Genomic DNA, 25017 nt, shown 5'->3' with positions numbered 1-25017 from the left:
TATATTCTTCACCTGCCTAATATAACATCTTTTGCATACTTAATTCTTTTCTGTTTTGACTATTGATTATGCTTTTTTGCCAATGTAAAAATGACTACTCATGTTATTTGATGGTTTGTATGTAAAGTTGTATTGTATGACTTTGCTGTGTTACCTAATCTAAGCCTCAGGCTCCTCATCTGTGAAGTGGAGATGATAGCACTGACTTCATAAGAGTTGTAGTAAGGATTTATTTTTTTTAAAGATTTTTTAAAGAGAGAGAGAAACATGGATATGATAGTCAAACATCCATTGGCTGCCTCCTGCACACCCCTTATCCCCCTACAGGGATCGAGCCAAAACCCAGGCATGTACCTTGACTGGGAATCGAACCAATAACCCTTCAGTGCACAGGAAGATGACGAACCAACTAAGCCATACTGGCCAGGACTGAAGTAAAGAGTTAAATGGCATATTATCTGCAAAGCACTTTGCACTCTTGCTGACTCATAGAAACTATTATGAACAGACACTCAAGAAAGCAAGTTTATTGACATTTTAACTTGCAACTTCAAAATTACCTTCAGCTATTAATACTTTTTTGTGTTCAACAGAAAAATGGGTGGAACAGCACCTCCAGACAGCAGTTGGAAAGGAAGTCTCAAAGTGCCCTACAATGTTGGACCTGGCTTTTCTGGAAACTTCTCTACACAGTTAAGAGCCTCCTTTTATTTTAACTCTCTTTAGGGGGAGGACACCTTTTTTTTTCCATTAAAAAATACGCAATTATAGAGGATGACTAAGAAAAGTAAAACCTATCTAGTATCAGCAGGAAACAAAATCACAGGTTGAAGAGACTACACTTACATCATTATAGTCGGACAGGTGGCCAATGTAATTTTTGCCTCTGTGCCTTTAGAAATCTTATAAACAATAATGTAAGATTTAAAAATTGTGGGTGGTAATCTGTCAACCAGTAATTTTTTAATGTGTTCTTTATATTTGCATTAGAAAAGTCAAGATGCACATCCATTCCAACAATAAAGTGACAAGAATTTACAATGTGATTGGAACTCTCAGAGGAGCAGTGGAACCAGGTAAGTTAATCAGCACATAGCAAATGAGCAACTTTTCTTCGCCAGGTACGTACTGCTCCAAGCTTTGGGTCTATCGGGTGAGCAAAGCAAAGCAACTCTTTGTCCCAATGGAACTCATATAAATACAACATACATAAATATGAGCTAATTTTGTACTGTGATATATGTTGTTAAAAAGAGAGAGAGAGAGAAGTGAATGGTGGGGCTAGGTTGATAAAGTGTGCACGCTTTGCTTAGAGGATCAAGGGAGGAAGCACAGGGAGAGATGGACTTTAGGTGTTTTTTGGATTTGTTTACCACATAGTTTTGCATGGGTAAATATCTTCATGATAACTATAAATATCTATATAAAAGATAGCACTAGAGCCCTGGCCCGTGTGGCTCAGTTGGTTTGATTTCTGGTCAGAGCACATTCCTGGGTTTCGGGTTGAATCCCCAGTAGAGGGCGTGGAGGAGGCAGCTGATGGATGTTTCACACTCACATTAATGTTTCTCTGTCTCTCCCTCTCCTTTCCTCCCTATGAATGAATTATAAAGTCTTTAAAAAGAGATAGCACTCAGAAAATTAAAGTAACTTTGAATTAATTATTTTTTTTACATTGAAGTTGATGAAATATATAGACACATGATTTCCCAAGGATTTCAGATGATCTGGGGATTAATATATCTTATAAAGAGTCTTACTTCATTATGTTCCAGTTCCTTAAAAATTATTGGGTTATATATTTTTTACCAAAAACAGATCTAATTAAATTGTATATCTTTCTTACAAGCAGCCAGTACTTTCCTTCAGTGATCAAGAATGTTGATATGCTCCAATGAAAACTAAACAATATATAACTGGCTATTTGTTGAATTTTACTGAGTATCTATTTTTTTTTTTTTTTTTTTTTTTTTGCCAGCTCTATGCTAAGCATTGGGGATGGTGGGATAAAAAAAAAAAAGACATCATCTGGGAACAAGGAGCTAATGGCTGGGAGGGGGGCCATACATTTAAGTGTGGTAAATGCTTTTTCAGATATGAAAAGATTGCCTGAGGGCTGGGTAGGGAAGCAATTCCCTCTTCCCATGGAAACTAGGAATGGTTCATAAAGGGGGAAAATCTTTGACCCGAATCTTAAAAATAAATAGGAGTAGGAAGTGGAGGACTTGGTATGTGGCCACTGTGTTCTCTTAATCTGGAAATAGTGCTAAGTAGGTAAGAGAGGAGTAATAGAGAATTATGTAAAGATGTGAATAGGATAATGTTATACTTAATTATCATTACATATATACTTGTAATTGCTATAATACTATACATTTGCTTATCACTCATATTTTCTTCATATATCAAAATCAGAAAAAAATACACTATATGTTTACACACGTGTTCAGGAACCTTGCTATCTTCCTCTGAGTCTTTCTTTAAAATTTAATTTATTGATGAGCCCTAACCGGTTTGGCTCAGTGGATGGAGCGTCGGCCTGTGGACTGAAAGGTCCCAGGTTCGATTCCGGCTAAGGGCATGTACCTTGGTTGTGGGCGCATCCTCAGTAGGGGGGGGGCGGGGGGCGGCTGATCGATGTTTCTCTCTCATCAATGTTTCCAACTCTCTATCTCTCTCCCTTCCTCTCTGTGAAAAATCAATAAAATATATTTTAATTTATTGATGAGAGAGAGAATGAGAGAGAGAGAGAAACATCAATTTGATGTTCTACTGATTTACACATTCATTGGTTTATTGTTGTATGTGCCCTGACTGGGGATCGAACCGGAAACCTTGGCATATCAGGATGATGCTTTAACCAACTGAGCTACCCTGCCAGCACTTCCTTTGAGTCTTGATGCTCTGTGATCAGATGCTCTGGAGTCACTTGCAGTGTGCTTTGTTACTGACTTGGAATGACAAGTAATTTTGCAATGTTGCCTTTTAGACAGATATGTCATTCTTGGAGGTCACCGTGACTCATGGGTGTTTGGTGGCATTGACCCTCAGAGTGGAGCAGCTGTTGTTCACGAAATTGTGAGGAGTTTTGGAATTCTGAAAAAAGAAGGTAATGTAAGTGAAGAGTAAAAATACCTACTTCTTTGAGTCTCAGTTTAGTTCTCTGTTGAGTGAGTGTAAAAATGTCACCTCATAGGTTTGTATGAAGGGTGAACTGACAGGATACATGCAGACTGTGTCATTGGAGTAGCATAGAGTACTTAGTAGTAGCACAGAATAGCTTTCAATGAACTGGGCTATATTACTTATGTTGGTTAGTTAGTTATATTGCTTATTCATGCTTGCATTTATATAGTAATATTTACTTTATTGATATTTATATATTAAACTGTAATCTGAAATAAAGGGATTACACCATAAGTGGTTGCTCTTAGCAACTAAGAAGATGGAGATGGTTTTCCTCACAGAAGAGTACACACCAGAATTAGGTCATAAGCCAAAGCTTCCTGGCCTGGGAACTGTGAGCAGAAGTTCCTGGGCTCTTCCAGCCTCACACCTCAGGTCAAGTGTACTAAGCAACTGAGGAGATCAAAGCTTTTCAGAAAAATACTGGTCTTCTCGACTAATGAGATACTGTCAAAAATTCAATATCTGCATATTCGTAAACCCCAAGCTTTAGATTGCTCTCCAGAATTTAGGTTTATATTCTTAGCACCATTACTTCAGTCATTTTAAATCTTCATATAAAATCCAAATAAAGTTTAGTTTAAATAGTTGCTTATTAAAATAATTATTATACAATGAAAGCAGAAAGTCCACTCTGTTTACTGACCCTGTGAACAAGGTGTCTTGGGGCTGTAAATGTGATCCCTATTTTTTTTTTTTTTTTTAGCAACAAGAAAACAACTGTAAAAAATATGTTAAATTTGAATATCAGAGAAATGGTGCTTTCACATATGTTGTCTATTTGGAACTCGTAGACGCCAGGGAGAAGTTAACCTACTTATTTCTATTCTCACTTTACAATGAAGATAACCAAGGTTTACAGAATCAGGGAACTCACTTAAGGTTCTATAGCTAGTGTGTGGCAAAGACAGAGAACCAGGGCTTAAACTCAAATTTCTGGCTACCAGTCCACAAAACCATGATGTCTCTCTTTAAAATAAAGTGTAAAGGTGCTTTTTTTTTTCCACACAGCTATGTTATATTTTTAGAAAAAAAATTATGGAGACCTGAATTTGCATAGTTTATGAATTCGATAGTGTTTAATATTATTACAAAAACTTTCATGATTTTTTAAGACTGCCTGTGTTAAGCACAAAACATCACTGGGATCATGCTAGAGCGTGCCAAAGAATGCAAAGATGAAGAATAATATTGAGTGAAATTTGAATGATGCTATTAAGAAACATGACAAAAATGAAACACTGAACTCAACTCATATAGGGATACGTCTTCTGAATAAGCACAAATGAAATAGTTACTAAAATAATGGAAGCTTACCTTTTTTGGATCACTTATTAAGTGCTATATTTATAAATACTAACCATTTAATCCTTCCAACAATCAAGTAGTATCTTTACCTTGTTGTTCCTGGCATACCGATGAAGAAACAGAGGCTTAGTAAGTTTGAATGGCTTTCCCTTGGTCATACTGCTAGTTAGTGAAAGAACCAGGGTTTAACATAAGATCTTTCTTTCACACCAGTGTTACTCCAAGCCAGTGGTAGGCAAACTCATTAGTCAACAGAGCCAAATATCAACAGTACAACAATTGAAATTTCTTTTGAGAGCCAAATTTTTTAAACTTAAACTATATAGGTAGGTACATTGTTATTAACTTAATTAGGGTACTCCTAAGGCTTAGGAAGAGCCACACTCAAGGGGCCAAAGAGCCTCATGTGGCTCGCGAGCCGCAGTTTGCCAACCACGGCGTCCAAGCCATACTATCTTCCTGTTGAATTTTATGTAGGTTTCAGTAGCCACAGACATTGGCATTGTTACCTGAGCTTCTGTTGAGGAATCCTGGCACAGTTGAGTGAAATCATACAACCAGCTGACACTGAACAATCACATGATGCCAGAACAACAAACAGGAAGAGCTGTCAAGGATTTTCTCTGTTGTATCTGCTCGCTAAACACAGACCACATCGAGCACTCTCTTCTTCCGCTCTAGGCAGCTGCCGGTCACAGATGGTTTCCTATGCTCGGCCAATGTTTGTAAACCTGAACAATCCATGGTTTTGTGTGTTGTTGTTCCTGTTGGGCTTGGCAATGTCTTGGATAAAGTTTGCATTTTTTCAGCACCTATATGTATATACATACTATTTTAGGCTGGAGGCCTAGAAGAACAATTTTGTTTGCAAGCTGGGATGCAGAAGAATTTGGTCTTCTTGGTTCTACCGAGTGGGCAGAGGTTAGTTGATCGTTTGCTACAACATATATTTTCATAATGAGTCAACAGTTTGAACCTAATTCTCAAGGATGTGAACGTAACACGTGAATCCAGTGAAGCAATATATCTGTGTTCAAAAATCAACAATAACGATGTCTGTGTCACCAAAGAACTAAGTTCCATTTGAACATTTCAGAGCCAGTTAATGTCTGTTGTCAAAATAACTTTATTTTCTGGGAGTGTGATAGGAACTAAGTAAATTCACTAGAAACCCAACAGCAAAATCAGATACCATGTTTCTATTACCTTTTCGAAATTAGCTCCTAGAGCTAAGCACGTTGAAATAACCCCTGAGCTTGTGTAGTAAGGTATATCTTTCACAGCTACCTTCTTTATATCATAATGACGTACTCTGAATTAAATCATGCTTAATTATCTTCTCTATATCATAATGACCTACTCTGAACTAAATCATGCTAAGAGTGAGGCATAAAGTCCCACCACATAATATTTATGAGGCCCCTTGGAAAGTAATTTTTACCTGCATGTATTGTTGGCTTTGTGTAATAGGCATTAGCTATAAATACATGCAAAGTTGACACTGATTCCATTCACTTCAAGTCATGCAATCAATATTTATTGGGCTCCTATTATACTTCATAAATTATGGGAAGCCCTGTAACCTTCAATTTTCTTTTGGGGAAAAATAAAAGTAGTATTTCTGTAGACAAAGTTTATGTTGGCATCAGGAAGAGCCTAACTATGTTAAGATTGTCATTTGTCTCTTTCAAACTGTTTTCACCATGTAGAGTTGCATTGTTTTTCTGTTTTCTTTCTTATATTCAAGATGCTTAGGAAATTGCATATTTAAGAGATTCAGAATCCATTTGATACCTTAAAAGAAACTGCGACACTTCCTTTTGTTTTAAAACTGCAATGGTCAATGTTGACCAGTAGGTGGTGGCATCCTACAGGAGAACTTCATATTTCAGGGTAGAGGACATTGATGTTCACAAATTTTTAACGGGTATATTTGAAATAACTCATTCCCTGTGGGTCAGGCAAGATTCTGTACTTAAATAATGAGACATTCATGAGAAGACTCCCACTGAAATGATCTCTTAGGTCGTTCATATTTACTAAGAATTTCTTGAGGGATAAACTATATTATGGTTAAGAAATCAACTTCCTTTCCTTTTTCCAGATTAAGAACGTGGACAATCTTAGCTTACATTTTAGCCTTAAAAATGTTTTACTTGTTATTCTTACCAATATTTTTTATTGAAATTCCTTCAAACGAATAATTTTGATAATCTTATATGTCAAATTTGTGGATAATTTGGGCCAGTTCAAGTCAGAAACCTGCACACATTTAATGGAGGTGTGCATTTTTTAAGGGGGAAGGTATGGCTGTATGTTTATGCTTTTCTTTCTTTCATATTATAGGAGAATTCCAGACTCCTTCAGGAGCGTGGTGTGGCCTATATTAATGCAGATTCTTCTATAGAAGGTGAATATCATTGGTCTCCTAGGAAAAGATGGGATCACAGAAGGAGGAGCAGTTTAGTTCATACACTAATAAGAAGGCAAATTGATTGGCATGTGGTTAGGGCATCTGCTGTTGCTTTGTCAGGCTCCTGCCCCTGACTCAGCAGCTTTGAGCCCCAGAGAGCTAATTTGGAAAAGCTGCTCTCTGCTTCATCAGGCATATTACCTTGTATAGAGTAGGACTTCAGTAAATACCTGTTCAATGAATAAGTATATCATGGAACTAAAGATTTCAATGGTTTTAGAATGAGGTAGCACAAAAGGTATGATTTTGTTCTTGTTCTCAGACTAATGGATGTTTATTTATTTAAAAAATGTTTTTTAATTACAGTTGATATTCACTGCTAGTTTGAACATTCTGTGATTAGACTTTTATATAACTTACCAAGTGGCCCCCTAATAAGTCTAGTGCCCATCTGGCACCATATATAGTTAGTACAGTGTTATTGACTATATTCCCTGTGCTATACTTTGCATTCCCATGACTATTATGTAACTGCCAATTTGTATCCTTCACCTTTTTCACTCCGCCCTCAACCCCTTTTGATGAAGGCATGTTGGCCTTTACTTTTTCTTCTTTGTTCACATATGTGAGCTACGTTGTCTCCTAACTTAGTTTACACAGTGCATTTCAGTTATTCTTTCCTCCTCGTCTTAGGTTCATGGCTAAGGGCCTGGCCTTCTTCCTGTCATCATCACTTCCTAGTTGTGTGACCTCAGATTGTTACTTTCTGTGTCTCAGTTTTCTCACCTGTATATGGAGTTACTAAAAGCACATACCTTACAGGCTCTTGTGAGGGCAAAAGTGGTTTGTATTTGCAAAACTCCCAGACCTTTGTCCTGCACAGAGCGAATCTTCAAAAATGTTAGCTTGTATTATTATTACCCTTACTTAAAAACACGCAGTAAAATGAGACACTTGGCCACACTGAATAAATACTCCATAACTCCATATATTTTTCCAAAGTAGCATACCCTTCTCTTTATTGCTAGTCTTTTTTAAGATTTGATTTTTAGTATGATTTTTAAATTTTATTTTTTTATCATCCTGTCCTTTTTAATGCAGATTTTTAAATCATTGTATTTTACTGATTATGTCATTCTCTGTTGTAAAATGCTACATTGGCCCGGCTGGTGTTGCTCAGTGGTTGAACATCCACCTATGAACCAGGAAGTCACAGTTTGATTCCCAGTCAGGGCCATGCCTGGGTTTTTAAGATTTGATTTTTAGTATGATTTTTAAATTTTATTTTTTTATCATCCTGTCCTTTTTAATGCAGATTTTTAAATCATTGTATTTTACTGATTATGTCATTCTCTGTTGTAAAATGCTACATTGGCCCGGCTGGTGTTGCTCAGTGGTTGAACATCCACCTATGAACCAGGAAGTCACAGTTTGATTCCCAGTCAGGGCACATGCCTGGGGTGTGGGCTTGATCCCCAGTGGGGGCATGCAGGAGGCAGCTAATCAATGATGTTCCTCTCTCATCAATGTTTCTCTCTCTCTCTCTCTCCCTTCCTCTCTCTCTCTAAGGAAAAAAAAATCAATAAAACAACATAGTTTAAAAATAATAATAATAAAATAAAATGCTGCATTGCCTCCCCATCATGTTCAAGATCAAGAACAAATGACACAAACGTATATAGAATTTAGCTCCCACAAATCCACAGTGTAGTTTTCTTAAGTGCATTATATGTAAAAGTTTTATACTCATAATAACCCTGTGAGGTAAATATTGTTATCCATCTTGTACAGAAGAGGGAACTGAGATTCAGAGGGATTAAGTAACTTTCCCAAGATCACCCAGATTGTAAAGGGTGGGGCTGAGACTCAAGGCAAACTGGTCTGTTTCAACTTTATCTTTCTAACCACTACATTCTTTCTACCTTATACGGGTTTTTGTTATCACAGCTAAATGTTTCTGCCTCTTGCCTTTTTTGTTCAAAGAAAACCACTCAGAAAACATGAAATTAGGCCAGAGGTCTAAGTGAAGTGGGAGAGTAAGTCATGCAGCTCTCATGCCGAACACTGTTCCAGGCTGAGGGAACAGTGTGTACAAAGGTTCTGAGAAGGAGTCTGTGTGGGCAGAGTGGGAGGTGAAGGTTTGGGCAGGTGACCTGAGGTGGCTTCATCTTTGGCACTGAGGATGATGAGTTTTGATTGGACTCAGGTTTTAAAAGGATCATTTGACTAAGGAATTAAGAGTGGTCTTTGAATGAAATTTAAAAAAATGAAATAAAAAATAATCAAACTTCTGGTCTTTCAGGAAACTACACTCTGAGAGTCGATTGTACTCCACTGATGTACAGCTTGGTATACAACCTAACAAAGGAGGTACAAATAATTACATATAATTTGAGAAAATCTGAGTTCTGCAAATGCTATTGTCTTGAGATACCATTATTATGTTAAGCACCTGTGTTGTTTTATAACTTGTTTATTTTCCTCATTTAGCAAATATCCACTCCATAGGACATCACATCTAATAAAATGTTTACATACATTATCCCCTTTCTCCCCTTATCACCCTGAAGAAACGGGTCTACACTCCCACTTGAAAACGAGAAAACTGGGGCTTAAAAAGCATTAGCCATTGAAGTTACAGAACTTGTCTAGTAGCTGAACCGAGACTTGGTTCTGGGGTTTAATTCCTTAATTTTAAAACTGGTTTATACTCCTTAACATAATGAATGATATCAAGTAACTCCGGATGCCGGAAGACAAAGTTTCTGATTGAGAAAGGACATAATTAAATACACACCAAGTGCTGGCGGCCAGGGACAAAGCAATCTGGGGAAGAGGCTAGGTAAGAACATGTACCTGTTTCCTGACTTCCTGACCTGGGCTCCATTCCACGGAGTCCTACTGGGTTGGGCTGACAGCTCAAGTTTTCTTATGCTGACAGCAGCTCCAGGTACTGAACTTGGTGGACAGGTGATGCCTGAATCCATAAAGGACAGGCAACTCTTCACTTGAGTTCTCCTGCCTCATAAAACCATTATTCCTGAAGTTAGTCAAAATGAATGAGTTTTTGGAGTGGCAGATTTTTCTTGTTACTGCTAATTTGCATTGGGAAGGGGGAAAAAAAAAAGACTTGTCCATTTAATAAAATTACTAATTGAAATGTAATTACCAAGAAAAGCTTAATGCCCTAGCCAGTTTGACTAAGTTGATAGAGCATCTGTTGACCCATGGACTGAAGGGTCTCAGGTTTGATTCTGGTCAAGGGCATGTACGTCAGGGTGTGTGAGGAAGGTAACCAATCGATGTGTCTCTCTCACATAGATGTTTCTCTCTCTCTCTCTCTCTCTCTCTCTCTCTCAAATCAATGGAAAATATCCATGGGTGAGGATTAACAACAACAAAAAACAACAACAAAAAAAGAAAAAATACAATATTTCCCCTCAGGTAGTGATTTTAAGTAAGACAAATATCACTAAACTTTGGTTTCAAAAGCATGGAATTTAATCTTATAAATTAGCATTTCCTATAGGACTAGAAAAAATTAATTTGAAAAATATATTTTATGTTGTTACTTAAAAGCTCCATCATTTACCTGCAGTTTTATCAATTCTCATAAAGTGCATAAAATTTTAAATATCTGAAACAGTGTATTTCAGTGAGTTCCCACTGTTCATGTAACTTAAAGTAAATGCTAACGACACTTGGCAGCTGTATTTGTTTACTAGACAGGTGGCCCTCTGGGACAATTGCATTAACACTACTTTCTAGGTCAACTTTGAAATGATGTGATGATTGACAATTTTGGGTTTTGTTTGATTCTGTTTTGTTTGTTTTGGGAAAGTAAATTGCAACATTTCAACTTTTAGTAATAAACAGAGAATTTAGTCTTATGTTTTTACACTGTTCCAAATTTGCATTTCTTAGAATAAATGGAGTGATACTGTCCATTATACCAAAGTGTTGTAAATTTATCAGCTTCAGGAAAATTTTGTTGCTGTATTTATTGATAGTCTACAAGTTAAGATGTAGCATAACTTCTCTCTCCTCACACTTATGCGAATTTGTGTCCCCATAGACCTTCGTATGTACCTCTGTTACAGCACTAAACACATTGAATTCAATATTCTTACTTACATTTCCCATTAGTGGAGAGTTTAAAAAGTGTCTTATTGAACTTGGTATTCCTGGCCTTCACAACAAGTCTTAAACAGCATAGGTACTCTATAGGCTTTTAAAAATTATATTTGTTGAAAAATAAAACATAAGAATTTTATTAAATATAAAATAAAAAATTTGATACCATGTATTGTTCAATAACCTATGAGTAACTAGGGAACATTAATTAAAGTTTATTTGCTAAGTGGTTTTGCCATCACATTTCATGTTCTGAGTCTAGAATTCAACAATAGGTCATATTTTACTCCGTATTCTCATCTGTGAAACCAGAAAATGTATTTAAAGCCCAGTATTAATGCAATTACAATATATAATCAATTAATTAAATAAAATATTAATGCACTTATTTTGTTATGCATTACTTAATGACTTTAGCAACTGTGTTGGAAAAGAAGCAATATTAAAAGAAACACCTTCCCGTAACTAGCTTACTTCTTTTCCATTTTTTTAAATAAGAGGAGAAATAATGTTTTTGAGAGTAGCCCCCCTTAATTCAGAAAAAGAGGTAAATATTTTTTGCATAATATAACCATTCCTTTGAATACAGTGGCTTGGTATACTATGTGTAGCCTCTTTTCCATACATTCCATGTATAGTAGTTGCACTTGTATATTTCAAGTAATGAGCAATTTTCCCATATTGTCAGAAACTCATTATTGTAAATCTTAATGACTGCTAAGGTACAAATTGCCTCCCTTGTTTTTGTTTGTTTGTTTGTTTAATCCTCACCAGAGGATATGTTCATTGATTTTAGAAAAAGAAAAGAAGAGAGAGGGCGGGGGGCGGGGCGGGGAGAGACACCTTGATGTAAGAGAGAAACATGGATTGGTTGCCCCTGTTCGCATCCTGACTGGGGATTGAACCTGCAACCTAGGTATGTGCCCTGACCATGAATCAAACTCCCAAAACCTTTTTGGTGTTGGGGTGACACTCCAACCAACTGAGCAATCTGGCCAGGGTACTCTCTTGTTTTGCTGAGTATAGTTTAGCTACTCATTTCCTGGTTAATGGACATTCAGATTTTAAAACATCTGATTCATAGGTATTCTCTCTCTCTCTCTCTCTCTCTCTCTCTCTCTCTCTCTCTCTCCTCTCTTTCTCTCTCTCTCTCTTTCTAACTTGTGCAGCTCCAAAGTCCTGATGAAGGCTTTGAAGGCAGATCTCTCTATGAGAGCTGGAATAAAAAAAGCCCTTCACCAGAGCTCATTGGCATGCCCAGGTAACCCATCAAACAAGCAAAGAGACAAAACTCTCTACCGAATTTAGTATGGGATTGTGTTGGAAATAAAACAGTATTTTTTTCAATCATTAATAAAAAATTTATTTGTTTTAAAAATTCTCTAACATTTGATAAGGAAAAGTGATGTTGAGGTTCTCAAATAAAATATTACTATGTATGGGTTTGAAGATAAATCTGTAGGTCATCAAGAGATGCTTTCCTTTTGAATAGATAGTATATATGCATGGTAAATAGAAGAATTTAATGGTGGAGAGTAAGTCCCCTCATATTTTCCCTAGTGACTCTATAAATTATCTTATTTTCTGAACACCATACAATTAACAAATATTTTAGTTACTCTAAGAAAAATATAGACACTATTGCAGTTCTGGTTGTGTAAATCAAAATCAATTTAAACTGTAATAGGATATACAAAGCATTTATTTATTTGAGTAAAAAGGACCCGCGGTCCTAAGGATATTAAGGTTAGAGATTTTAGGGGAGGTCCCAGGGGGAAGATCTCAATAGGATATTCAGCAGCTTTCCAGGTGTGCCCTTTCAGGGTCAGGGTCTGATTGATTGGTCGAAGCCCGGACTGGGGGTCATTATTCAATACAGCTGGCCCAGAGGTCAGCTGTGGCATCCCTTGTCTGGCGTTGCTGTCTTTCTGGGCCTGGAGCTGAAATACAACTGAGACCTAGATGTTATCTCTAGGGAAGAAAGCTCAGGAGGCTCCAACTGCAAGACCAGCCTTATGCTAAGGGAGGATAGGTCACCCTGGGAATGAGATCCCATCCTACGATTGTCCGTTGCTGGGCATCTGGGCTTTTCTGCCCTGGTGACCTTCTGTACCCAGCCCATTGACCTTGCTCTGCTCATGTCTGTCTAACTTCCTACTACAGAACCTAATGCTATCTCCCGATATATAGTGTCAGTATTGAGATGACTGATAGGAAACCCTATTGGTTTCTTGAAAACTTGTTTGTTGTTGATGTGGGGATAATCCCCTTCCTCCTGTCCCACTCATTGGAATTGGATCCAGGAACCCAAAAGAACAATGGTCACCCTAACAAAATATTCTTGGAGTAGATATTTTGTGATCAAAACTAATATTTCTCTTAAAAATTTTTTCTATGTGTCTAAGGTGATACATTTAAAAATTATATTTAACTTTTACTATAAAAATGATGTTTAATTAATCTTTAATCTGTACTTGATGAAGAAATCTCAAATAATCCTGAATTTTATCCCTACAAGGATTAGCAAGTTGGGATCTGGAAATGATTTTGAGGTGTTCTTCCAAAGACTTGGAATTGCTTCAGGCAGAGCACGGTATACTAAAAATTTGGTAAGTCTATCCATAAGTAATTCAGGATTATTTAGAATATATTTTAGCTAAACAAATCATTCTGAATCAAGAAAAGTTACTGAAGCACTAGAGAAGTGGTTCTCAACCTTCCTAATGCCGCGACCCTTTAATAGAGTTCCTCATGTTGTAGTGACCCCCAACCATAAAATTATTTTCGTTGCTACTTCATAACTGTAATTTTGCTACTGTTATGAATCATGATGTAAATATCTGATATGCAGGATGTATTTTCATTGTTACAAATTGAACATAATTAAAGCATAGTAATTAATCACAAAAACAATATGTAATTATATATATGTTTTCTGATGGTCTTAGGCGACCCCTGTGAAAGGGTCGTTCGACCCCCAAAGGGGTCGCTACCCACAGGTTGAGAACCACTGCACTAGAGGAATAGAGGAATTTGAAACAGAATGGAAAAGTCTTAATGGTCAAGATGTTATTACTCCTGGGACAGTTCCTGTATCTGCTATCCTGAGCATTATAATTTGAACTTCCATATACTCCCTTAAATATATTTTCCATTTCATTAGTGGTATTGCATTCACCCAGTTATTTAAACTAGAAATGTAGGAATTGTTTTTGATTCCTCTCAACCCATCGTCATTCAAAACCACTCTTATATCAAGACCGGCAAATATTTGAATTTTTATTTGATTATATCTCCAATCATTAAATGTGAAAGTTATAATAACAAATGGCATAATACAAGTCATAGTTATTTTTATTGTTGTTGCTGATAATGATAGTGACCATTTTATAGTTTTTACTTTTCTGAAAGTAACATAGGTATATAGTTCATAAAATGTCACATAGTACTTAAAGAATTGATAATGAAAAGCAGTGGTTCCCCTATCTCACTTACATGCTTGTCTTTCAACTAATCAGTATATACTAGAGGCCCAGTGCATGAAATTCGTTGGGGGGGGGGACAGGGGTCCCTCAGCCTGTTCTGCGCCCTCTTGCAACCTGGGACCCCTCGGGGGATGTACGACTGATGGTTTAGGCCCGATCCCACAAGGCCAGCAGTCGGACATCCCTCTCGCAATCTGGGACCGCTGGCACCTAACCACTCGCCTGCCTGCCTGGTCGCCCCTAACTGCTCACCTGCCTGCCTGATCACTCCTAACTGCCTCTGCCTTGGCCCCTGCTGCCACAGCTTCATCCAAAATGATATCCAGAAAGTCTTTGGCTGTTCAGTCTAATTAGCATATTACTTTTTTATTATGATAGATAGATATATACTAGAGGCCTGGTGCATGAATTCATGCACGGGTGGGGTCCCTCGGGGTGGTCTGTGGACATCGAGCCCCTGCTCACGCCCCGAGCCTCACAGCCCCACAGCCCCGCCTGGCACCCTACCTTGGCCTGGCACCACCCCCTCACCTGCTCCACTATCCTGCCTGTGGAGCAATCAATCAGGGCCAGGCCCCCCCGCCTGGCTCCCTCAGTGCCTGGGAGCCAGGTGACAGCACCACCCCCCAATGCCACGGGACAATTGGCAGGGCAATCAGGCCCCCACTTGCACCCACCTTGGCCTGGCACTGCTTGCTCACACGCTCCACCATCCCACTGCAGTTCTGCTCTTGTTGGCGCACATCAGGGCTGGCAGCACCTCCACTGTTGCCCACTGCCAGAGCCACATCTCCGACACCCACCATGTTCTGCACCGCCCCCTGGTGGTCAGAGCATGTCATAGCGAGCGGTTGAATTCCTGGTCTCCTGGTTGAACGACTGCCCGAGGGGATAATTTGCATATTAGGCTTTTATTATATAGGATATATATATTTTTTATTGGTTTCAGAGATGAAGGGAGAGGGAGATAGAAATATCAATGATGAGAGAGAATCATTGATTGGTTGCCACCTGCACACCACCCACTGAGGATTGAGCCCGCTACCAGGGCACGTGCCCTTGACCAGAATCAAACATGGGACCCCTCAGTCCACAGGCCAATGCTCTATCCACTGAGCCAAGCCAGCTAGGGCCAACTAATCAGTTTTATGCATTATCCATTTACATCTTACTAGGGATGATAGGCATTCAGTTTTCTCAAATGGCCTCTACTCTCAACCCGAAAATACTTAATCCTGAACATATTTTCTCGGTATATAGTGACACTATATTTGTGGATTAGAAGACTTTTATTGTTTTCTTCCATGTACCCATAACTAATTTATCACAAACTTTTCAAATATTCAAACACATCAAGTGATGTGGCAGATTTCATTATCCCCCAACATTTGTTCTCTGGTTCCTCTGGGTTCTCTGGTTGTTCTCTCTGCCTGGGACACAGCTCCTACCTGTGAAATTTTCTTTCAAAGAGAAATCTGAGGGTACCTTCATTTATCTCCTCTATTGCATCTTCTGTTCTCCGGATTTTGTTTCCTCCTCTTTCTTGTATACTCTCAACTTGTTTTGGAGCACATCCTTAAGGCACTGTGAAAGCTAAAGACCATGTTATTTATGCCGCACACAATTTATGCCACACACAATTCTTCCATGGTTTAACTGGCCATCAACTTTTGGTTGAAGATTCTGTACCCTCAGAAATTTGAATTCATGGCTTCATTGTTTTCCAGCCTTCAGGATTGCTATTGAGATTTTGGGCCATTTGATCCCAGTTCGTTTGTCTCTGATATTTTTTAAAAGAAGATTTTCAGTATCTTCTCTTTTTTTCTTAGTGAGTGGGAGGGAGTGAGGTGAGGAGAGAGAGAGAAGCATTGATGTGAGAGAGACACTGTAATTTTAAATTTATACTGAATAGCTCTCATAAACGTGTGCATTCACCATTCAGCATGAGCAAACAAATGCACAAGGCTGGGGGGTGGCTTAGTGCACAGGAAAAATCGGCCAGCAAGTTTAAAACTGCTGTAGAAATCAGTTCAGTGACAACTGAACCAATTAATGTGTAGGATGCGGTGTGATCATGTAATAATCATTCCTCAAACATTATTTATGAGTGGTGACACTTGGATTTAAATAGGTAGACTATAGTTGTAGATATGTAATATTTCTTTACATCAGCGAAATTATTATAGGGCTGTTTTTTTAAAAATGTATGGCCCATTTTCTAAAATGTGTTAAAATAACACCATCTTAATAACAAAAAATTAACCTGTTAATTTAATTATAAGCAAATCTAGGTTAAAAGTGTTTTAAAATGAACAGGATGTTAATTTTCACATATCACATAGGGACAGGAAATTTTGTCCATTAAATCCAAAGTCTGTTAAATCAAAGTCCATAAAATTGAGGGTTTACTGTAGTAAAAACTTGGGACAGGTTTTCATATTATATTAATCTGTTAATAAGTGGCTTATTGAAGTACTTAAATACTTTGCTGTATTTATTACTGACCAAAATAGCCTAGTTAATATTAATAGTAAATATGTATTTTATGATAAACTATCTTACAAGAGATATATTTTGTTCTTTGCTTTTTTTTTTGTAGGCAATAAACAAATTCAGCAGCTATCCACTGTATCACAGTGTTTATGAAACCTATGAATTGGTGGAAAAGTTTTATGATCCAACTTTTAAGTATCACCATGCTGTGGCCCAGGTTCGAGGAGGGATGGTATTTGAACTATCCAATTCCATTGTGCTCCCTTTCGACTGTCGAGATTATGCCATAGTTTTAAGAAAGTATGCTGACAAAATCTACAACATTTCAATGAAACATCCGCAAGAAATGAAAACATACAGTGTGTCCTTTGGTATGCTACACATTTTCAGACTTCATTTTCTGTATGTTTCTGTGAATCTCTAAAATATGATGATGTACCTGAGGTCCATTTTTCATTTATTGTTGTTCTATATGATCAAATATTTTCTTTACATCTATAAGTGCATTTTTCCCACTTGTGCTTATCTGGAAATATATACAATGTTAATACCTTGTAAAATACAAAGAACAGCTTACACTATTTTTCTCTTTGCTTCAGCTCTAGAGCAATACTATTAGGTCCTAATTTCTCTTTCAGATCCACTCTTTTCTGCAGTGAAGAACTTTACAGAAATTGCTTCTAAGTTCAGCGAGAGACTGCAAGACTTGGATAAAAACAAGTATGTTCCACATATACAAGTTTGGTGTTGAAATATCTTTGCAATTTTTTGCTGCTTCTGTCCCTTCACTCAAAGCATGGAGGCTGCCATATCTCTCAAAGAAAGACCCACTTCTGACATCCTGAGTGGCAATGGTGCTGCTGAGAAATGCTGGTGCCTCCTTCACTGCCAACTCATTAGTGCAACATCCCCAGCTGACCATTGAAGGGCCTCCACTGTGTGACCAAAGCCTTCTCCAGCTTTCTCTCTTGTGCTTTCAGTTTCTCTCTATCATACCTCATCCTGAACACACTTTCTTTCTCCTTCTCCTTAAAGTCATTATCTCTGCAAAGAGTTATTTTCTTCCACTTCCACCTGGGAAAATTCTATTTATCTGGAATAACAAATATTGTAAAGCCATTATTTTAGGATTAATTCTGTATAAAGTCACAAAAATAAAATGTAATTTGAACATATTTTTAAGATGGGAAATAAATAATATGAAAGCATTAAGGAATTTTTTAATGGTAGGAATTTGAAGGTGAATATATCTTTATATTAAACATATTACAATGAAACACATATCAAACCCTTGGGGATTGGTGCAAGAATACATTGAAAGAACCATGGCCAGTGTGTTCAGTGGATTAAGCATAGTCCCATGCACCAAAAGGTTGTTGGCTTGATTCCCAGTCAGGGCACATGCCTAGGTTTAGTGCTCCATCTCCAGTAGCAGGAGGCAGCTGATTGATGTTTCCCTCTTTCTCTCCCTTTTTCTTCTTTTCTCTCTGAAATACAATAAAAAATCTTAAAAATCTATACATAGAAAGATCAGAGTAGACGGTCCAAAAATAACGTAGTGATATATAAGGATGTGTTTGTGTTTGTAATGAAAGATACATAAAAGGTCAATGGGAAAAGAAAGACGTATTAAAAATAATGTCGTATAAGCTTTTTTAGGCACTGATAAAAAAGTGAATTCAGCCCTCTCTGGTTTGGCTCAGTGGATAGAGAGTTGGCCTGTGGACTGAAGGATCCGGGGTTTGATTCTGGTCAAGGGCACATGCCCAGGTTGCAGGCTCGATCTCCAGCAGGGGGTGTGCAAGAGGCAGCCAATCAATTGATTCTCATCATTTGTTTCAATCTCTCTCTCCTCCCTTTCTCTAAAATCAATAAATATATATATATATATATTTTTTAAAGTGAATTCAAAGACTTCACATTGTATGCAAACATAAGCAACAGGTGTGGAGGAACTCTGTACTAAAATTAAAAATTTTGGAAGTGAAATTTCAAGTTTAGAAGCCACAGGGAAATGCCAATACAACCAGATTTGAGAACAAAGCAGTGGTTAATTATATAAAATTTAATTATCAAATACAAAGGTAAAAGGGTGGGAAACCTCTTCGAAGTCCCCGAGGGACAGGCCATCTCCTCACTATTGCCAGAGGATGGCAGCGGGGGAGCTCATATTGTCCTCACTAAGATCCCTCATGTCCCCCCAAAAAGCTTGGGAAACCTTTTTCGGCAGATTTGAAAAGGGGGTAATATAAACATAAAAAAATTTTTTTGAAAACTGATAAGAAAATCCAAAATATCAAAATTGGAAATATTGACAATGGACAATATAAACAAATCTAAAAGAGGGTACCACCTGTATAGAAACAGATATAAAAATATTCAAATTTATTAATAATTCAAAAACACAAATGAAAATAATGTTATACTATGTGCATATCAAATTAGTAACTATTTTAAACGTGGTTGTACCGATTGCTATAGGCTATTCACTGAAGCATTGTAAATTGTTTTAACCTTCTGAAAAATATACATATTGCTGAAGTTCTTAAGAACCATCACATAGTTGTTACACTTTGCTGTAGTATTTCTGTTTCTTGAATCTTTTTCTTAAGGAGTTTCAAGTTTGAAAAAAAAAAAAGGCTTCTCAAAGAAAAATATGGATTATAATCCTGAATAATTAATTTTAATACTTCAGAGGAAAGAAATTACTTGAACTAGATACCCACCAATTTAAACATTTTGTAAACATTAAAATTGATAATTAAAAAAGAAATATAAGATATTTATAATAAAATGTGAAGTAAACAAAAAGTATATAAAATTGTAAACTAGTTGATTACATTTTTTTAACTTTTTTTGTTGCTGTTGTTATTCCTCACCTAAGGATATTTTTTTCCCATGGATTTTTTTTTTTTTTCATACAGAGTGGAAGGGAGGGGGAGAGGCAGAGAGAGGGGAGAAACATCATGTGAGAGAGACACTTCTATTGGTCAGGAGCTTCTTGACAGGAATTGAACCTGTGACTCTTCAGTCTTCAGGCTGAAGGTCTAACCACTGAGAAAAACTGGCCAGAGCTAGTTGATTACATTTTTATTGAACAAACAGAACAAGTCAACCAATTTGTGTAATAATTGTGTTACCCTGGACTATTATGGAGATTTTATTCATTATACTTTGTAATATTTTCCAAATATTTATGTGCCAAAAAAAATCAACAATGAAAAATAAATTTTAAAGAGATCCAAACACCATATATTCTATGAGCTGATTTTCTAGTCTTAAAATAATGATATTTTCTTCCTCTGGCAAACCACCTGTGGCTCGGATTATGGCTTTCAAGGACACTTGGCTTTCACTTCCTTGAGTATTTCTATTTGTTTTATTTGCTCTAAATGATACTTTAGGTACAGTTTGTGTCTCTATGTTATATTTATAAAGTCTGAACAGTGACAGCAGTGCAGTGCAGGTCATAATAGCAAATGCTGGCTAAAATAAATTAAACTGGGTGTTGAATTTTTCAACTAAAACTAAAATCTGAGGAGACACTCCTTTAATCCTGCTTTTCTTGAATCAATTTCTTGACCCATCAAAGGATACAGTGTACTTGGTACCTTCATGCTCACATAGTACTCAGCCTGAAGACCTGTCATTCTCCCGTCTCCTTGGGAGGCCAGCTGCTTCAGGAGTGAAAGGTCCCGTTCACAGAACTCTGCTGTTCCAACCAGTACCTCCAGGGTTACTTCACATTGACTCTCTCTGTAAAAGAAATATTTGATGGTTTTCAGTGGTAACCACAAGATCAGAGAGAGAGAGAGAAAGAGAGAGAGAGAGAGAGAGAGAGAGAGAGGTTTGTGTGTATTGAAATTACATCTATGAGTAGATTAATAAGATAACAAGATGAAAAAAGTCTTGCCTATGCCCTAGCCAGTTTGGCTCAGTGAATAGAACATCGGCCCATGGACTGAAGGATCCTGGGTTCAATTTCGGTCAAGGGCCCATATCTCTGTTGCAGGCTGGATCCCCAGCCTTGGTTGGGATGCATGTGTCTCTCTCACATTGATGTTTCGTTTTCTCTGTCTCTCCCCCTCCACTCTCTCTATTAAATCAATGGGGAAATATCCCCAGTTGAGAATTAACAACAACAACAACAAGAAGTCTGCCTGTGTTTGAATACCCGGGTTAATCAATTAATTATTTCAACATAATTAAAAGTTACTGTCATTTTTTCCATTGGCACGCATAACTGTTTCTGTGGTTTTATAAGCCTCACCAAAATAGTATTTTATAAACTTTTAAAAATGTAACTACATTATTGTTCTTAATGGGAAAGTATAGGAATTTAAAATATATTAGCATTTTCAGTTTTGTTCTAAATTTTTTGTTTGCTAGGTAGTGCACTCATTTTCATGATGTTATAACTGTATTCATTTCCTTTTTAGCCTAATGTTATTGAGAATTATGAATGATCAACTGATGTTTCTGGAACGAGCATTTATTGATCCTTTAGGGCTACCAGACAGGCCATTCTATAGGTAAGGGGGGGAAAAATGACACATTAAAATTCCATTTCTATTTTTTGCACTGTAAAAAAATTATCATAATTGATTTTTTGCAAGCAAATAGAAAAGGTTAAAATACTATATGCAGCATATGATGACTATACTTTCCTTCTTCATATGATATAATATGATCAGTATGTATGTTTCTTTTTAGTGTCTTGTTTCTGATTATACTAGTAAAAGAATATATGTTCATTATAAGAAACTTAGGAGACCCAGAAAGTCTCAAGGAGAAAATAAAAAATCTCTCCTTTTCCATCAGTCAGACATAAAATTGTGTTTATATCTTGATGTGTATAATTTTAGCCCTTCTCTCATTTTAAATATATTTGTGTTTATGTATATACATAAGACATAATGAATATATACAGGGTTGGGCAAAAGCAATTTTATAGTTGTAATGCAAATAAATAATACAATCATAAATAATAATATAATAATAAACTGTGTTTCATGTACTCACAACTGTAAAGATACTTATGCTCATCCCTGTATTTATAATTAAATATATACAATATATAATAATAATTTACTCTTATTGTATAAACAAGAGTAAATTTACTCTTATTGTATAAATATATACAATATATAACAATATTATTGTTATAAAAAACAATAATTGTTATAAAAACAACAATTATTGTATTAAAACAATAATTTACTCTTATTGTATAAATATATACAATATATAACAATATTATTGTTATAAAAAACAATAATTGTTATAAAAACAACAATTATTGTATTAAAACAATAATTTACTCTTATTGTATAAATATATACAATATATAACAATAATTTACTCAAATATTTACTCTAATATTGATATCATGTTTTGTTTGTTTTTTCTTTCTAATTTTGAGAGATGTAATTATTTCTGTCTCCAGGTTGGTCTTACTAAGTATTGCAGAATGAATTATTATTGACAATTATAAATGGCCCAATCTTTCTGTAGGGATTATCAAAGGATTGGAATTGGCAGTAAAGGCATTATCCAAACAGGGTGACTGGTTACCTGGTGGGATTACTATGCAAGAGGCAGAACTGGTTTTTTTGTTTGTTTTTTTATTGATTTCAGAGAAGAAAGGAGAGGGAGAGAAAGCTAGAAACATCTCTAATGAGAGAAAATCATTGATTGGCTGCTTCCTGCACGCCCCACACTGGGGATCAGATCAAGCCTGCACCCTGGGCATGTGCCCTGAACGGGAATTGAACCATGACCTCCTGGTTCATAGGTCGATGCCCAACCACTGATTCATGCTGACTGGACAAGGCAGAACTGTTTTTAATGATTCCTCATGCTTTTAGCTAGGCATTCTAACATGTTTGCCTGGCTTCTTTTTTAAAGAAGAGGAAAAGCAAAATAGTAACTTGGCTGCTAACAAATAGGACTTTGATAATCAGAGTTTTGCTACATTTCAGGGGATAGAGTGGAATGATTGTGCCTCTTTTCTTCTTTACTTAAAAAATTTGATTTCAGAGAGGAAGAGAGAACGAGAGAGAGAGAGAGAGAGAGAGAGAGAGAGAGAGAAACATCAATGATGGTAGAGTATCATTTATTGGCTGCCGCTTGCATGCCCATCAGTGAGGATCCAGCCCGAAACCTGGGCATATGCCCTGACCTGGAATTAAACTTTGACCTCCAGTTTCATAGTCGACTCTCAACCACTGAGCCATGCCGGCGGCTCTTTACTTTTTATGATGGAACTTGTTCTTCCCGGCCAGGGCTACTATAGAAACTGACATAACTCTCAACAAAACATCTCTCCTCTTGCCTAGATCTGGTTGAAGATTACAGAACTGTTTTTAAAGATTCCTCATGCTTTAAGCTGAGGAATGTCAAACATGTTTGCATGGCTTCATTTTAAAGAGATGGAAAACAAAATAGTAAGTTGCTTGGTCACAAATAGGACTTTAATAATAGTTTTGCTGCACTTCAGAGGATAGAATGGAATGGTGAAAAGTCAGCACTTTTTTGCCATGTGCCTTGAGACTGATCACCTAGTCTCCCAGGCCTCAATTTCCCCTTCTTTAGAGTGCTAATATTATCTTGTCTCGAGTTTATTTTTAAGCGTTGTAAAATTATAGGTAAATTCTTTCAGGTGTGGCCCATAGTAGGCGACAAGCTGTTTTTGCTATCCTTGTTATTTTTGTTGCTCAGAACCACTTTGTCTTTCTAAAGTTAAATTAGCTAATTAATGCACAGTCATTCCAAAGACTAGTCTTTGGAGGTGGTTGAACTTGGAAGTTGAGACGTGGCTTACTGAAATCATAAAATTAGAATTTGCGATCCAGGGATTGTAGCGTGCTCCTGTTTTCCCTTGAATATGTCACTGGGCAACTAACAGATGGTAAACCATTTTTTATCAACAGGCATGTCATCTTTGCACCAAGCAGCCACAATAAGTATGCAGGAGAGTCATTCCCAGGGATTTATGATGCTCTGTTTGATATCGAAAGCAAAGTGGATCCTTCCAAGGCCTGGGGAGAAGTAAAGAGACAGATTTCTGTCGCAGCCTTCACGGTGCAGGCTGCAGCCGGGACTCTGAGAGAAGTAGCCTAACGCCCTGCTGTGGAGAACCCATATTGAATTAGTATCTGTCACTCAGAAAGAATCCTCATGGGTGTATTGACAAACTAAAAATTAAAGTTGTGTGTATCTTAGTATTTGTTTTCTTCTCCCTATGGATCAAAACAGAGAGATAGATGATTTTTATTCTCTAATTACAATAGATTATCCTGGAGTAGAAGTATGTGTTAAAACAGTGGTTCTCAACCTTGGCTGCACATTAGAATAACCTGGGAATCTTTTCAAAATCCTGATTTCTGGGCCTCATCCTCCGGAAATTCTGTTTCTTTGTTATGGGGTAAGGCCACAACATTAGTAACAAAGAAACAGAATTTCTGGAGGATGAGGCCCAGAAATCAGGATTTTAAAAAGATTCCCAGGTGATTTTAATGTGCAGCCAAGGTTGAGAACCACTGTGTTAAAACGAAGAAGAACAGCCTAATATGTCAAGACTTATGTGAAATTATCAGGGAATCAAGTCTAATTCAGCACTTTCAAACCTACTCCTGGCATTGCACACAAAGATAGCATCAGTTTGGCCCTGGCCAGTAAGCTAAATGGTTAGAGCTTTGGCCTGAGCAATGAAGGGTCTTGGGTTTGATTCACACTCAAAGATTCATACCTGGGTTGCAGGTTCTATCCCAGGTCCTGGCCCAGGTGTGTGTGGGAGGCAACCAATTGATGTACCATTCTCAGATCAATCTCTCTTTCTCTCCCTCTCACCTTCTTCTCCCTCACTACCTTCCACTCTCTCTAAAAGTCAATGGAAAAATATCCTCAGGAAAGAAAGGAAGAAAGAAAGAAAGAAAGAAAGAAAGAAAGAAAGAAAGAAAGAAAGAAAGAAAGAAAGAAAGAAAGAAAGAAAGGAAG

General features: G+C 37.0%; 1 protein-coding gene across 4 annotated transcripts in view; it reads left to right on the top strand.

Moving 5' to 3' along the window:
• Nucleotides 1-24749, top strand: part of FOLH1B (folate hydrolase 1B) — a 49289-nt gene extending 24540 nt beyond the window's left edge. The window contains exons 7-19 of one of the 4 annotated variants that reach the window (XR_001364639.1): nt 594-692; nt 991-1076; nt 2990-3109; nt 5333-5415; nt 6841-6904; nt 9210-9277; nt 12211-12302; nt 13560-13650; nt 17126-17390; nt 17658-17739; nt 21459-21551; nt 23952-24334; nt 24550-24749. Coding sequence is in view for 3 of the 4 variants with exons in the window: in XM_014550299.1 (XP_014405785.1) it covers nt 594-692; nt 991-1076; nt 2990-3109; nt 5333-5415; nt 6841-6904; nt 9210-9277; nt 12211-12302; nt 13560-13650; nt 17126-17390; nt 17658-17739; nt 21459-21551; nt 23952-24141 (1333 nt within the window). In the remaining variant the exon portion in view is untranslated. Of the gene's footprint in view, nt 1-593; nt 693-990; nt 1077-2989; nt 3110-5332; nt 5416-6840; nt 6905-9209; nt 9278-12210; nt 12303-13559; nt 13651-17125; nt 17391-17657; nt 17740-21458; nt 21552-23951; nt 24375-24549 lie in introns of those variants that run through there. The other 3 variants (XM_014550299.1, XM_014550300.1, XM_014550301.1) reach the window with 3 other exon arrangements.
• The last annotated feature ends 268 nt before the right edge of the window (nt 24750-25017 follow it).

Source organism: Myotis brandtii, unplaced genomic scaffold (genome assembly GCF_000412655.1).
Source record: "Myotis brandtii unplaced genomic scaffold, ASM41265v1 scaffold594, whole genome shotgun sequence".
NCBI lineage: Eukaryota > Metazoa > Chordata > Mammalia > Chiroptera > Vespertilionidae > Myotis > Myotis brandtii.
The sequence above is the reverse complement of the archived record's forward strand: the minus strand, read 5'-3'. Positions and strand labels throughout refer to the sequence as shown.